The sequence below is a fragment of the Telopea speciosissima genome, chromosome 2 (assembly GCF_018873765.1).
Source record: "Telopea speciosissima isolate NSW1024214 ecotype Mountain lineage chromosome 2, Tspe_v1, whole genome shotgun sequence".
Classification (NCBI taxonomy): Eukaryota; Viridiplantae; Streptophyta; class Magnoliopsida; order Proteales; family Proteaceae; genus Telopea; species Telopea speciosissima.
The window spans coordinates 59,894,769-59,910,617 of NC_057917.1; the positions used below are offsets into that span (position 1 = coordinate 59,894,769).

General features: G+C 35.8%; 1 protein-coding gene across 3 annotated transcripts; it reads right to left on the reverse strand.

Annotated features, from left to right (window-relative positions):
- Positions 1 to 602: 602 nt before the first annotated feature.
- Positions 603 to 13,996, reverse strand: LOC122649909 (lysosomal Pro-X carboxypeptidase). 3 transcript variants are annotated; one of them, XM_043843168.1, is made up of 10 exons: positions 13,632 to 13,996; positions 13,304 to 13,484; positions 12,986 to 13,119; positions 12,739 to 12,851; positions 9,058 to 9,181; positions 2,279 to 2,434; positions 1,912 to 2,064; positions 1,673 to 1,752; positions 859 to 908; positions 603 to 754 (listed from the first exon to the last, which is right to left on the reverse strand). In XM_043843168.1, the coding sequence occupies exons 1-10, from the start codon at positions 13,986 to 13,988 to the stop codon at positions 633 to 635; spliced, it is 1,470 nt and encodes a 489-aa protein (XP_043699103.1). In that variant the 5' UTR covers positions 13,989 to 13,996; the 3' UTR covers positions 603 to 632. The 3 variants fall into 3 exon arrangements, with proteins under 3 accessions (XP_043699103.1, XP_043699104.1, XP_043699102.1); XM_043843169.1 differs by lacking the exons at positions 603 to 754; positions 859 to 908; positions 1,673 to 1,752; positions 1,912 to 2,064; positions 2,279 to 2,434 and adding exons at positions 7,095 to 7,275; positions 7,396 to 7,445; positions 7,892 to 7,971; positions 8,131 to 8,283; positions 8,498 to 8,653; XM_043843167.1 differs by lacking the exons at positions 603 to 754; positions 859 to 908; positions 1,673 to 1,752; positions 1,912 to 2,064; positions 2,279 to 2,434 and adding exons at positions 7,095 to 7,290; positions 7,396 to 7,445; positions 7,892 to 7,971; positions 8,131 to 8,283; positions 8,498 to 8,653.
- Between the last annotated feature and the right edge of the window lie 1,853 nt (positions 13,997 to 15,849).

The following is a 15,849-nucleotide window of genomic DNA, read 5'->3' on the forward strand; positions in this document are numbered from 1 at the left end:
AAACACGCACAAGCGACAGAGAAGGGGTTTCGTTCGAGAAACCAGGAACCCGTCCGATGACAGAATCAACAAAACCCCAAGAAATGCTTCGATTTTTGTGAGACGAAACTAGTAAACAACGGCTGTTCCCATACCAAAATGCATCATTGGAGAGAATCTGAGAGCGAGCAAGCAAGGGTTTCGTCACCACACTATTGGATCAGCAATCAATAGAACTCATTTCGACGGTGCTGGTCTGCTCTCGGTATCAAAACCCTACGGTCGAAGCTCGTTATATTTGGATTGATTCATTTATAGGAAATAAAGCTTATATTGTGGTTCATGAAATGATAAAGATATTAATAGAAGTAACCAAATAAATGAGGCAACTTTTTCTTTTCCTGTCTTTATCAAAAAAAGAAAAAAAAAACTTTTTCTTTTCCTGTTTCTGTTTGGATTTGTTTTGGTGGACACTTTTTACAATTTTTTGTATGGATTATTGTCAAGTCACACTATAATTAGATAAAAATTACTACATAACCTCATTTTGATATCATTTCTTTCTTCTCCCTTTTATTTTTCTTATTGATTCATAACAAAGACAATCCCATCCTCCATTGTCTCAACTTATTTCAAAACCTAATTATCATTTATTAAAAATCTGCATAGTAATCATCAATCCACCTCTGTATGATCCCAATCTCTTGTCTCCTTTGCTCTACAAGCCAATCTGGGTCATCTTTCTTTGCAAACCGGAAATCTACATGGTGAGCTCCTAAATAAATCAAATTTATTAATAAACAAACGTGAACAGTTAACGACAGAACTAAAACATGAATATAATAGCTAGGAAGGAGAAGCAAATTTACAAAAAATCACCTTTCTCAGTAACAAGTGCGACGATGCTGTCTGATATATTCTTCAACACACTAAATAGTTCAAAATCACCAATTTTAGCTTCAATAAACAACATTCAAATTGATAGATATGAATTAATGAAATTTGAAAGAATAAATAATTTAATAAAGGGTTTTCTTCTCCATCACTATACTTAGTGAAGTATAACGCTTCACTATTTATCACATGCCAATATATGGGTCACCCCATATGATAGAGGACCAAGCAAGCATTTCATTAGTAAAAGTTCAGCTTAAAATAAGGGTTGGATCCCTCTGCTGCCGAGTTGCCCGTATTGCGCCCTACTATGTGGGCACAGTAAGGCGTGCAATGACCGCCTAATCCCTGTCCAAACACTTTGCCTAAGTGGGGGTAAGGCAATCATTTCACACCCTACTATGTCTACGCAATAGGGAAGTTGGGGCAGCTCGGCAGTAGAAGATCTGGATCCTTAAAATAACTAGAGAAAGTTTTTAAAATTACAAAAGATAGCATTTTATATTTTATATTCACCTCCATTTGATGGCTTGCCATAATTTTGGGACAAGTTTCATTTACTATCGGGAAAAGTATTAGCGTCAGTCTTACCATCTTTAGAGACGGTTATTTTCTGTACTTTTTTATTTTTTTGTTGGTGTGTGTGTGTGTGTGTGTAGAACCACTTTACCATAAAGTAAGGTCAAAATCTTCCTCCTTGGTACTGAACAGGTGAATATATACTAGGAAGGGTTTAAGCACTAAGAGTGAAACATAATCAAGATTAAAAAGAAAATAACATGTTTTGTTGTTTACTCACCCTCCTCTGCTCCAAGGGTCTTGCATCCCATTAGAGAATATGATGTTGCTTCCAAACTTCTTGAGCACTTTTTCAATCCTCTATGAACCATTGGCATTGAGAAACACTATTAGCCACTAATGAACAATTTTAATGAGGATTAAATTTTTTGCATAAAATTATGCCTATTCCATAATTAATATGAACTAATTAGAATTTAGAAGAGAAAAAAAAGTTCAAAAATGGCAGAAATTGCTCACATAGCCACCAAATTCTGTGGTAATCCAATGAGGCCTTGGCATAACACCATATCTGTTCATGCAAAACTTTCCTAACTCTTCAATCTCAAAGCTCAAAGGAGGGAACATGCTCTCATTAGAGGTACTCAATGGCATAACCATCTCTGTACATGCCTGTCATGTTAGAACATTATAGATGAGGCAATAAATAAAGGATTACTATTCATAGGCTTTGTTTGGTTTTTCAATGGATGCATAGATTTTGAAGTCTCTTCTTTCTATATATACCACTATACACATTTGGTGATGCTTCAAATGGATTCATGAAACTCATAATACTGATTTACTGAATGGAATTATAGACCCTAAAATTGTTAAAAATCCATACCTGCCAATTCCAACCTTGGAGGCCATGGGCATCAGTTCCATTTTCTAGATTGAAACATTTTGTAGTTCCAGTATAGTTGTAATACAAATTTGCTGCTGCAATCACCCTTTTGAGCTTGGTAGTCTTGGGTGGGAATCCATCAATAATCTCACACATCTATAAGTTACTTTCAAATTATTTAAAAAAAAAAAACCCTTTTTATCCCTAACTTAAAGAACTCTTAGAAATAAAAATGAACAATTAAAAGAAGATTACATGTTCTAAATACACCTATAGAAGTATCATTTTAAGAGTCTTGTATATAATAAGTCATACCTCTGCTATAGGGTATGCAGACAATGGCATCACAAAATTGGCTTCAGTTGGATAATTGCCCATGGCTGTATAAACAAAAGCTTTCCAAAGCCAGTCTCGTGCTGAATACATTGATTGGAGGTTCCTGAACATGCCAAGAACCATATGGATTAGTTTGGATCAATCTAAAAAAAAATGATTAAGATGAATTGTTTGTTTCTTAATCAGGGTTAGGCATTCTTGTCGAATCCTCCATTACTCTGGTATTATTAGGCATGCAAATGCACTTAACATATATATGATATCATCTTACTTGATTTGCTAGGTGCTATGCTTCCATAATTTTGAATTGGAATTAGATTAAAATGTAAAAATCTGCATTGTATAACTTATTTTCTTTCCTTTTCTTTTCTTTCTTTTTTTATCTTTTTTGGAAAAGTAAATGATTTTATATTTCTTAGACAGAAAGTATAAAAGAAGCTACAATAAAAAGGCAAGCATAAAAGACCAAAGGGAAAAGAGTGGCATGCCCTGTCAAATGTGGGTGAGTCTCATGGAAATTTCATGGAAGTAAGCTTCATCCTCTCTCTTCTTGACTTCCAAGTCTTCGTTTGAAATTTTATGGAAGTAGTTAGCTCATTCTTTTGGAGGGGAATGGCTTGGCTGTCCTTATTTGTAACATTAATGGGAAGATAAGGGCAATGACTTCCAAAGTCTTCGACGTATTTAAATTTCATGAAAATAAGTTTCATTTTTTTTCTATTAAAAAAACAAAAAAGAAAATGGATCATTTGCATGTACCAACAGGTGAACGTACATGTGAGAGTCAACTATTTGTCTTATTTTTGCCATTTACAATGGGAGAAGGGGTTTATATGAAAACAAAATTAAAATGTGATTGGCTCTCACATGTACGTTCACCTGTTAATACGTGCAAAGGAACCAAACTCAAAAAAATATATATATATATATATATTTCATTTTCTCTTTTCATGACTTATGAGTCAAAATATCACCGGCTAATAAGATAATAACACGTGTCCCAATAAGAGCGAAGTTAATTACTTGTACACGTCATGTAAAAAGTCTTCAGCATGAAAATTTCACGGAACGATGCTTATTCTTCCCACTTCATTATCTTAGACAACAGATGGTTCCAATAACAAAAGAAACTCTCTCATAGTCTTTAGAGTTAGATGGCCCACGAGGAAGAAAGAGCAAAGCAAAGACAAGAGTTGTTTAGCTGACTGATGGAGCAGGAAGGGAAAGACCCTTCTCCTTTTCTATATACCCATGACTTAACTTGTAGACCATTGGATTGGATTAAAAAATACCCACGTGGCACGTCATCAACGTGATTGCGAGGTTGTGATGGGTGCTAAGCAAAGAAAATTTAAAAGGGCAAGACATCAGTGCCTGGTCGTGTAACCCCTGCACTAGCATTGAGGCTAATTAATCTGGCAATCCCTAGAGTGGCAGAACAACATTGCACCCTATAGTTTGCCTTGAGAGGGGGCAAAATGTTACTTAGCCCCACATTTTCTCAAGGATTTCCTTTATTTTCATGTTCATGATGCAATGTATGGTGTTTGTATCGACGTTCAACTCCTTGATGATAAAGCATTCCTCTGTTCCACTTGGTGAGTACCATAATCCAATGTACGTACCGACTCAAATGGGTAAGGTAAATTCCCAACTACTACAAATTCTACATAAAATTTAATTGCCTTTACCTAAGATCACAATAAGATCATTACATAAACCTTATTCCAGGGAAAAGATCAATATCTCTGCGATCTTACCGGTATATATCCACATTTCCAGAAGGCTGAAATTGAATGGCTGGTTTTTAATTTAGTATGTTGCAAATCTGAAGTCATATATGATCATGGACGATGTGCGTGGATTATCGGCACCTATGATAATGAATAGTATGATTTGGTTGTCATCAAGTGCGAGTCAATCCCCTGTGAGATATTTTCTAGCTAAAACAGAAAATATAATTATGACCCGTCATAGTCACTATGAATTCTTGGTGATGCCATTTGAATTTGCGAATCCCCTCAACAACATTTCAAACATGGAATATATAGATGTCAAAAGATCCCAGGAAGTAATAGTTCCTGGTCACTGTACTCATCAAAAGAGAGGTTTGAAGCTTCATTGGGATCATCGATCGGAAGATACATAGGAATTAACAGTTTATGCAAATGCAAGATCTAGGGCTACTATCCTCCCAAAAGATATGTTATTCAGACATCGTGGTATTGATCCAGAAAGGACATTATGAGGGATAGATCCATTATGTTTATCAATGCCAATTGGCAGAAGCAATTCGGTATTAGACCATTGAAATGATTTTGCTTCAAGAGAAGAACTCTTAAATTAGAAAGGGAAACAATCCATTTTGGGATAACACCATATAATTCATTATCTTTGATGTCCAATGTCAAAAGATCAGATGATGAACCATTCAAATGTGCAGTCGGTGGAGTCCTTGTGAACCTATTCCTTTGCAGGTGTAGATATTGTAAACTTGTTGAGTTCAATATTGATGGTATGGAGCCAGTTTCTCACCACCCATGCACGGTGAATGGGATCCCATTCATTGAGGGGAGGGGCGGGAGAGGACAGACGGAAATGGGTATTGGGAGGGTATTTTGAAATATACTAAAAACCTAAGGAGGGGTTTGTGAACCTTAGGATGGTGGGTGAACCGTCCTCTATGGGTGGAGGAAATTAAACTTTATCCTGTTATGTTTGCCTTTCTCCTGATAAATATGTTTTCCTTGACACTCCACCGTCACCCTAGTCTATTGTGCATTCGGTTATCAAGCGTTGGCAAGTCTAAGTGGGCTCAAATTTTGGGATCCAAAGCAGTGTTCATTTGTCAACATTGAGTTGAAACAGTTCTTACAACAGTAATGAAAATAAATAGATAAAGATCATCAATCTCAGAATAATGTAGAACCCTTTTTAAAAAAACCAAAGGCCGTACCCAGTGCACAAGGCTCCCGCATTTAGTAGGGTCTGGGGAAGGTCAAATGTACGCAGCCTTACCCCTGTTTCAAGAAAAACTATTTCCAAGACTTGGAAAAAATATTTGATTGGTCAGTGCAATGTCGTAGGCAGTATTTGATTTAAGTGTTTACTGTCCTCTGGTTATATGAATGTAATGTAGGAATTTTTCTTTATGCTCTGTTCGTTTTGGTATTTTATTTCCTGTAGAGCGATTTAACTACGCTGGAATGTATACTGTTTACTTTATTGAATCGCATGAAATTTTTTGGAACATATCAATAAATTAAACCCATGGTACGAGTTGTCTCATACCATAAATAAACCCAAGTACTCAAGAAATTTTAGTGGGGAAATTTTTTTCAGGGGGTCTACGCATATTTCGATTTTGTCTTAGCAAATTTTATAGGCAATTTGATCTTAAAATCTTCGGTCATAAAATTTTTAATAGCTTGATGCCACCTTTTGTTGCCTTGGATGGATCACATATGGCCTATATATTTGTGGGATCCATCCATATCGTTCTCATAACCATATGATGGGAGCTATATAATTCAAATTTAATTATAGTGATATTTTATGTAATTATTTAATTATAATATAAGTTGGATAAGCAATTGAAAGAAGTCAGTCTGAGTTGAGTCCGTTTCAAGTCTGTGGGAGATTCCAACTCTTTCTGTTCAATATTGGAGCAAAATTATGCTACCTATTTCGAAGAAGATAGATGACGTCCAAGAGTTTCAATTGATTGGATAGCAAAATTATGCTATCCCTATTGGTTCCTTCGCTCAATCCTCAACCTAGTCAAGCATCAAGTTCTATTACATAACTTACAATATTGTTTTTTTCTTCAACAGGGGCATGCTTACATCACCCTTTGCCAAATAAATGACAAACATGAATTAAAAAATCTTAGAAAGATATTATCATATTTCACCTATTACAGACAAACGTTGAAAAGATTTTCAATATGTAAAATTTTACTTGCAATTTTCAAGAGAAATTTCTACATATAATATTTTACATAAAAACAAATGAACCTTTAGGAATTATTTTTCTCTTTTATTTTTCTTTAATCTTTACTTGGTTACAAGATACTTCTACTTCTTTCTTTTAATAATAATAATAATAATAATTATTATTATTATTATTATTATTATGGTTGCCTTATAGTAAATTTGGGTACTTGTCCAGTTGTCCTGAACAAGCTTTCATCTTTTAACAATGCTTCCCTTCTCATATATTTGGGTTGATTCATGTATAGGAAATAAAACTCATATTGAGCTTCATGAAATGACAAAGAAATTAATAAAAGCAACCAAATGAGCTAGGCACTTTATTCTTTTCCTGTTTCTGTTTGGATTTGTTTTGGTGGAAACTTTTAAATTTTTTGTATAGATTATTGTCAAGTCACTATAATTAGATAAAAATTACTACAAAACTAAAAAACCTCATTGATGTCAGTTCTTTCTTCTCCCTTTTATTTTTCTTATCGATTCATAACAAAGACAATCCCATCCTCCATTGTCTCAACTTATTTCAAAACCCTAGAACTAATACATATCTAATTATCATTTATTAAAAATCTGCATAGTAATCATCAATCCACCTCTGTATGATCCCAATCTCTTGTCTCCTTTGCTCTACAAGCCAATCTGGGTCATCTTTCTTTGCAAACCGGAAATCTACATGATGAGCTCCTAAATAAATCAAATTTGTTAATAAACAAACGTGAACACTTAATGACGGAACAAAAACATGGATAAATAGAAAGGAAGGAGAAGCAAATTTACAAAAAAAATCACCTTTCTCAGTAACAAGTGCGACGATGCTGCCTGATATATTCTTCAACACACTAAATGATTCAAAATCACCAATTTTAGCTTCCATAAATTAACAACATTCAAATTGATAGATATGAATTAATGAAATTTGAAAGAATAAATAATTTAATAAAGGGTTTTCTTCTCCATCACTATACTTAGTGAAGTATAACGCTTCACTATTTATCACATGCCAATATATGGGTCACCCCATATGATAGAGGATCAAGCAAGCATTTCATTAGTAAAAGTTCAACTTAAAATAAGGGTTGGATCCCTCTGCTGCCGAGTTGCCCGTATTGCGCCCTACTATGTGGGCACATTGTGTGTGTGTGTAGAACCACTTTACCATAAAGTAAGGTCAAAATCATCCTCCTTGGTACTGAACAGGTGAATATATACTAGAAAGGGTTTAAGCACTAAGAGTGAAACATAATCAAGATTAAAAAGAAAATAACATGTTTTGTTGTTTACTCACCCTCCTCTGCTCCAAGGGTCTTGCATCCCATTAGAGAATATGATGTTGCTTCCAAACTTCTTGAGCACTTTTTCAATCCTCTATGAACCATTGGCATTGAGAAACACTATTAGCCACTAATGAACAATTTTAATGAGGATTAAATTTTTTGCATAAAATTATGCCTATTCCATAATTAATATGAACTAATTAGAATTTAGAAGAGAAAAAAAAGTTCAAAAATGGCAGAAATTGCTCACATAGCCACCAAATTCTGTGGTAATCCAATGAGGCCTTGGCATAACACCATATCTGTTCATGCAAAACTTTCCTAACTCTTCAATCTCAAAGCTCAAAGGAGGGAACATGCTCTCATTAGAGGTACTCAATGGCATAACCATCTCTGTACATGCCTGTCATGTTAGAACATTATAGATGAGGCAATAAATAAAGGATTACTATTCTTAGGCTTTGTTTGGTTTTTCAATGGATGCATAGATTTTGAAGTCTCTTCTTTCTATATATACCACTATACACATTTGGTGATGCTTCAAATGGATTCATGAAACTCATAATACTGATTTACTGAATGGAATTATAGACCCTAAAATTGTTAAAAATCCATACCTGCCAATTCCAACCTTGGAGGCCATGGGCATCAGTTCCATTTTCTAGATTGAAACATTTTGTAGTTCCAGTATAGTTGTAATACACTTTTGCTGCTGCAATCACCCTATTGCGCTTGGTAGTCTTGGATGGGAATCCATCAATAATCTTACACATCTGTTATCTCAAAAAATTATAAATGAATACAGATCATCGATGAATATGTATGATACTTGAGCACAATTTAAAATTTATATTTATATGTAATGCGATTTTCTTATGGACACGTCAAATAATTTGTAACCTTATTTTTTTGCACTTTTAATATGATACACTTTTTAATTAATAAGGGTATAATTATGTCATTTCACATGTATACTAAAAAATGCGTGAGACAATGACAGTTCTTGAGAATGACAAGATGGTAATTCATTTACAGATTATTTTGTAAGACCCTTTTTTTTTTTTTATCCCTAACTTAAAGAACTCGTAGGAATAAAATAGGCAATCAAATAAGGTTAATGTTCTAAATACACCTATAGAAGTATCATTCAGAGAGTCTCGTATGTAATAAGTCATACCTTTGTAACAGGGTATGCAGGCAATGGCATCACAAAGTTGGCTTCAGTGGGATAATTGCCCATGGCTGTATAAACAAAAGCTTTCCAAAGCCAGTCTCGTGCTGAGTACATTGATTGGAGGTTCCTGAACATGCCAAGATCCATATGGATTAGTTTGGATCAATCTAAAAAAAAATGATTAAGATAGCTTGTTTGTTTCTTAATCAGGGTTAAGCATTCTTGTCAAATCCTCCATTACTCTGGTATTATTAGGCATGCAAAGGCACTTAACATATGTATGATAGCGTCTTACTTGATTTGGTAGGTGCTATGCTTCCATAATTTTGAATTGGAATTAGATTAAAATGTAAAAATCTTCATTGTATAACTTATTTTCTATTTTTTTTTTCTGTCTTAGTTGTCATTGGAGGGTGCAAGTTTGGCCTTGACGGCCCGAGCCCGAACAGGGCCTAGATTGGGATATCTTGGCCCTGAGGGCGGGGCAGGATTGGGAATTTTTGGCCCAGAGTTAGGGTCACGTGACATGTTTTACTTTTATCACAAAGAAGAAAAAAAAAAAATTACAAATTATTTAACACTGTAAAGGCTGTCAATAATAAGAAAATCCCTATAAAATTTTTAGGCCTAGACTAGCAAACCCACCTAAACCTTCAAACAACCCTACTATGAACCTACTTGCTAGAGAGGTTGCCGGAATTTGACTATTGGAGTTAAATCATTGAAATCTAGTTTCGAAATCAAGCCATCAAAATTATAATTTGGGAAAAGACTGGGCACGCCAGCACTATGCCCAGCCTAAGTCTATCTCTCTCCCACTCCTTATGGATATAACCCCTTCCCCTCCCATGCCACCCTCTTCCAATGGGCATAACTGCTAGCTCTCGGTTAGCCAGCGGCATGTCCAACCCTCTCCCTTAAGTCCAATAGATTCTTATCTCGACTTGCTTATATCTAGAAGATTATTTTTTTAGGAAGACCTGTATTGGATTATAGTAATATACTAAATGGATATGCAAATCTCAGAAACCTTTTGCCTAAAATAAAAGAGAATAGAACATCTCAAAAACAAAGTGCCTAAAATAAATGAGAAGAGATGACAGGCTAATAAATAAGGGTGGGCCAAATATAGCCCATAGTAGAGTTGCAACAGGGTCGGGTTAGGCAGGGTTTTCAAAAACCCAAGCCCAACCCGGTATACTCAGGGCTCAGCTTAGGTCCAGGGTAGAGTTAATTTTAAAATTTATTTACTTAAGGGAGAGGGTTCCCTACACATTTGGGCAAATAAAGGGACCTCTTTGGAATTTGGAATTTGACAAAAGGGGAAGGGGCATTAATGACATATCACTCCCTCACATGAACAGTGATATGTGAGAAGGTGTGCAATTTCATTTTAGAGCTGGCGTTGTACAAAACTTTTTCCCTATATTTAATATACAACTCAACTCAACTCAACTCAACCTTATTCCACCTAAATGGGGTTAGCTACATTGATCATTTTTTCTCCAATCATCTCTATTCATGGCCATATTTGTTACTAATCCTAAGTTATACATGTCTTTCTTCGCCACTTCTCCTAAAAGATATTTTAGGTCTACCCCGACCTTTTTTACTTCCTTCATCTAAATCAAAACACCCTTCTGTACTAAAGCATTCAAAGACCCTTGCTACACATATCCATGCCACCTCAAACAATCTTCTCACAACTTATCATATATTGGTGTTACTCTTAAAATAACTCTAATTAGTTCATTCCTAATTTAATCTTTTCTAATTTATCACTCATCCATCTCAACATCTTCATTTCAGTTACAATAAATATATTTATATATTGTTTCCATACTGCAAACATCTAGGTCCATTTTTTATTTCTGGTTAATTGTCTTACAAAAATTTCCTTTGAGTTTTAAAAGAATACGTCGATCACACAACACTCTAGACGCATCTTTCCACTTCATCCACCATATTCTAATTCTTTGTATGACATCATCTTTTATTTCTCCTGTATCTCCTAATCATCAAATGATTTATGTTAAATACAAATTATGATACTTAATCTGTAACCCTTATTTTTTTGTGTACTATTTACATACGTATATATAGGGCAGCGTTGGGCTGGCTTAAACCCAAAGCCTTAGCCTAGGCTCGGTTTGGCCTAACTCCATGACAAAGAAATCCTAGCTCTAGTTCTGCCCGTAGACGTTAAAAAACCCAACACATGCTTATCAGGCTCAGGGCAGGCTTCAGATGTGCTCGGACTTACCGAGCTAAACTTGCACCATAGGCTAGGGATGTCAAAAGTTGGCCCGCATGGTAGGCCCAACCTGAATCGATCAGTTGAAGTCCGGACTGGTCTGATCGATTACTAAATGTGTTGGGCTCAAGCACTAACCAATCAATAACCAGGTGATCTTGGTGTAAGGTAGTAGTCCGAAGATTGTCGATTGGGATTGATCGATAACTAATCGTTTATAGACCGATTAGCTTTTTTAAGCCTATGTAATTTGATTATAGCCCGTTTATTACCAAATTAGTCATTTGGCCCGTTTGAAACATGATTATAACCCAATTAGCCCAATTACCTTTAGTCCGATTATAGATTAGAACCCAATTAATTGAATAGAAATATGTCTATGCCTAACATTCGAGATCCTGCGGAACCATAAAATTGATGGGGACCGACTAAACCCAATTGGGACTGACCGAATCCAACCGATTGACACACCTAATCCTACAGTGTTTGCATGGTTCAATCACTTTTTTTGTAGGTTTCAGGACAACACGGGTGATACAATTAGTGCACTTTCCTTTTTGCAGGAAGCAGAACATGTGATCACTTTATGGTCCTTGTATAAAAGAAGGATAGGAATCCATGAAGATCCTACTGACATCTACCAATCAAGACTTGACACGTGGGATGATTGGCTATTTCAGAACTTGCCACGTGGGCTGTCAGGCTATTTTTGTTTTGTGCTTGGCGCGTGTTCACTTGTTGAACACTTGGTCATGGATTCAAGTCTTGAAAACAGCCTCTTTGGAAACAAGGATAAGGTTGCATACAATTTGACCCTCCCTAGACCCTGCTCAACGCTCGCTGCAGAGACCATGTGACACAACGGGCCCCACATGGTGCACATGGCCTCTGTAGCCGCCGCATGATGCATTATTGCACCGTGCAGTAACGGGAGAGGATAACGATTCGCACTGGGTACAACCTTTTTTATGGATGGATAGTGAAATACTTCCTGTGAAGCTGCAGAGTAATGCTATCATGACTCATGGGAGGATAAAATTTCATCCTTCTAATCATCTAGGAGTGTGGCAAACAAAATTACAGTTTAATTAAAAATTTTTTTTTACCACAACCTCATGTGTAGATTCGTGTGCACGTCTTCTTACATATCACTTGTGGACCTCACTATCTCTGTTCATTAAAAACCCTTACCAATGATTCAATTTCTTACCTCCTCATTGGTGAGAAATTGCACTTTGACAGTGTAGCAATCCCTCTCCCTTAATTCAAATATTATCAGCCTGATGCCTAAACCTCGATTTTTAAAGTAAAATTGTCAATCTCCTGATCTTATTATATAGGAAGTTGGAAATTCCATCCTCTCATAGGTCATAGATATTATTAATTAATTGCTGGAAGATTGAACAAGTACAGAATTATGATAGGCTTACTTGCAAGTTCTGAAAATTCTGCTGATTTTGGCCAACCCATCCCTCTGTGCAGACAGTGCTTGCAGCTCAGCCCAACTGCCCTTTATCACCTCATAGCAATTCAAGCTTGCATTCTACCCCAAGCAAAGGTGTTGAGAGATAAGAAGAAGAGGAAGAAGAAACCCAATAAAGTTATCAAAGGAAGAGAACATATTTAATGAGTTTACCAAGAAATGCTTGTAAAAATGTAATCCTTTATGTGACAGACCTTGTAGTCTTGGGATACAGCATCATAGAAGCTTGTCCATGGTATGATTTCATCAAATTGCACAATAGGGGCTGAAGATGCTACAGCTCCTATTGCCACATGTGGGTACTTCAGTCTGAACCAAGCTGCCAACACTGTGAGAGAGAGAGAGAGAATTCATTAATGGCAATCAATCATTCCTAAACTGAAAAGATAAAAACATGGCAGAAACTTAATAAAAATAACCAAATGATTTAGTCATAAACTCAAATACTTAGACATATTCCAAGAAATGGAGCTAAAATAAAGAGAGACATGGGAGGGGATTCTGTAACTTACTTCCTCCATAAGACCCACCAAACACCACTACAGGGGATGCTTCAGAAGATAAGTTCTGCTTCAAACTCCGAATTAGAACCGCAAAATCTGCTAATGCTTGCTGTGAATTTAGATACCCCAATGTCTCAGCAGACTTGTAAGAATCCTTCCCAAATGGCAGTGACTCCCCATAAAATCTATGCTGCACAAGTTTTTCCATAGAAGAAATAATGTGAAACAGAGGAAAACAAGAGCAATCTTTATTACTATCTATATATTGAACTTTAGTAAGAGAGTATTTTCTAAAGAACACCCATCAATGTATTCATCTTTTTACAGAAGTAGTTACTTCAATGAAGACAAGTAGAGCTCGGAACTTGGGAGCAATGTCCAACATGAAACCAGTATTTGCTGCAAACCATTCTATGTCGCCTTCGTTGCCAGTATAGACAAAGATGGGACTTCCATGATCCCAATACTTTTTGTTGATGAGGTACTTCTGGTTGAATATTTTGTAGCTTTGAGGCTTAAAGGTAAAGTGGTCTAGAAGCTGAGGGAAGAACTGGGTCTTGTATGGAATGTTTGGTTTTGAGTTCTTGTGATGGTTGATAAGAGATTGATGGAAGAAATTTGGAGTTAATTCTACTATTGCTGTTCCAGTGACAGTAAAGATAAGCAAAACAAAAAGAGTTGGAGATGAGGCCATCTCTCTCCTTCCAACAACCCCAACACACAACACACAGAGTAGCTACTCTTTTAAAAGCAGAATGTAGGCTGAGATATGATATTTGACACTCTCCTAAAGACTAGGGGTGTAAATGAATAGTCGAAATCCATTTCCGTATCTGTGTCCGTATCCATTAGCATTATTCGAATCCATCCGAAAGCTAAACAGATGCGGATATGGATAGGCTATACGAAAAATTATATGTACATGTAAACGGATAAAATATTTGATCCGTATCCGTGCTCGTATCTATTTAGCACTATCCGAATCCATCCAAAAGCTAATCGGATGCGGATACGGATATAGCACTATCCGAGCCGAATCCGATCCATTTACATCCCTACTAAAGACCTTATTTACCCTTTCTGGTGCAACTGGGTAAATACAAAATAGCCTCCAAGATATAACAACGTCATAGCTTTCCAACAGTAGGTGTGCACTCGATTACTGTACCCCTTCGAGTACGTCGGAACTGGAGATGTAACCATGCATATCCTCTCTCTCTCTCTCTCTCTCTCACCAAACATACTTACACAGTTTATAAACAAAGACAGGGACAAATATGGCAGTTGTCTTCTTAATTTGACTACTTGTTCTACTCTCTATCCACATACACCCATCCACCCACCTGCACGGCTATTTGTTAATGTGGCTACTTATTGTTAGGACTGAGATATTCATGGGAAACTAGGCAATCTTTGGCAAAATACCTATGGAGGGATAAAGATTTCACCCTCCTCTGATTCACAACACCTATAGTTATCATCTTGATCAATATGGAGAAGCTTCTTCAAGGCTTCATTTGTTCCAATGAAAGAAAAAATTTTCAAAATGTGCTTTTAAAGGATTATATATATGACAAGAAACATATTTGCAATGAATGAATGGTAATAATAATTTGATCATATCATGGTGTTTTTTTATTTTTTTATTTTTTTTTTATTATAGAACCATATGATGGTATTGGTGTCTTCCATGGATAGAAACCTATTAAAAAAAAGAAGGGTCTTCCATGGATGGTAATTGTTCATCATTTTTTCTCTTTGTTTTAGAAAATAACATTCATAAATTTAAAATGACAAGTCATTTTCCAAAATATATTTCAGTAAAATATTAGACTAATGTTGTCATGCAATTTCTTTTTGTTGTTAAGTAATATGAAAAGTTTTCTGGTCCATCAACCAGCTCAGGTAAATGGATAAAACTTCCCTCCTTATAAAATGAATTGTCGAAACTGCCCTCCATTTTTGTTTTTACTTCCCATTTTACCCTTAAAATCTTGTTGTAACCAATGTTGGCTATAACAAGATCGTAACCTTGCTTAGTTGCCATTTTAGTATAATACATTTTTATTTTTCTTCGATAAAGGATAAATTTTGTCATTTTACATAAAAAAAATGAAGTAAATATTGTATTAAATAATTTTCAGCTTTTTTGAAAACACTTTTTTATACCTACATTAAATTTTGTGTTAAAAAATTTTTGAGAATACAACGAGCAATTAAAAAAAGAATACAACTTCTTAGTTCACAACTTGGATCCGGCTCCTTTCCTTGGAGGGTGTCGCCCAATGAGGCATCCGACGTCTGGGCCATGCCACACACATCCTGGCATGTGCCCAATCATCCATCGGGATGTGTGTGGCACATCCCAGCCGTTGGATGCTTCATTGGGCACTCATTGGGTGATGCCTTCCACGAAGAGCCCAATCCACACCACTTGGGTGACAAGAACTTTGTGAAAAAGAAATTGTAACCTTGTTTTTTTCGTCTTTTAGGATAATACAACTATCCCCCCTTGTCCCTCAAATCAATGAAGATAAATCCTATTATTTCACACA

Coding starts and splice junctions, on each gene's coding strand:
- LOC122649909 (XM_043843168.1), bottom strand. CDS start 13,988: ATGGCCTCATCTCCAACTCTTTTTGTTTTGCTTATCTTTACTGTCACT. Junction 13,120..13,303: donor TGGTGGGTCTTATGGAGGAA/GTAAGTTACAGA, acceptor TCTCTCTCACAG/TGTTGGCAGCTTGGTTCAGA. Junction 9,182..12,738: donor AGAATTTTCAGAACTTGCAA/GTAAGCCTATCA, acceptor TGGCATGTTCAG/GAACCTCCAATCAATGTACT.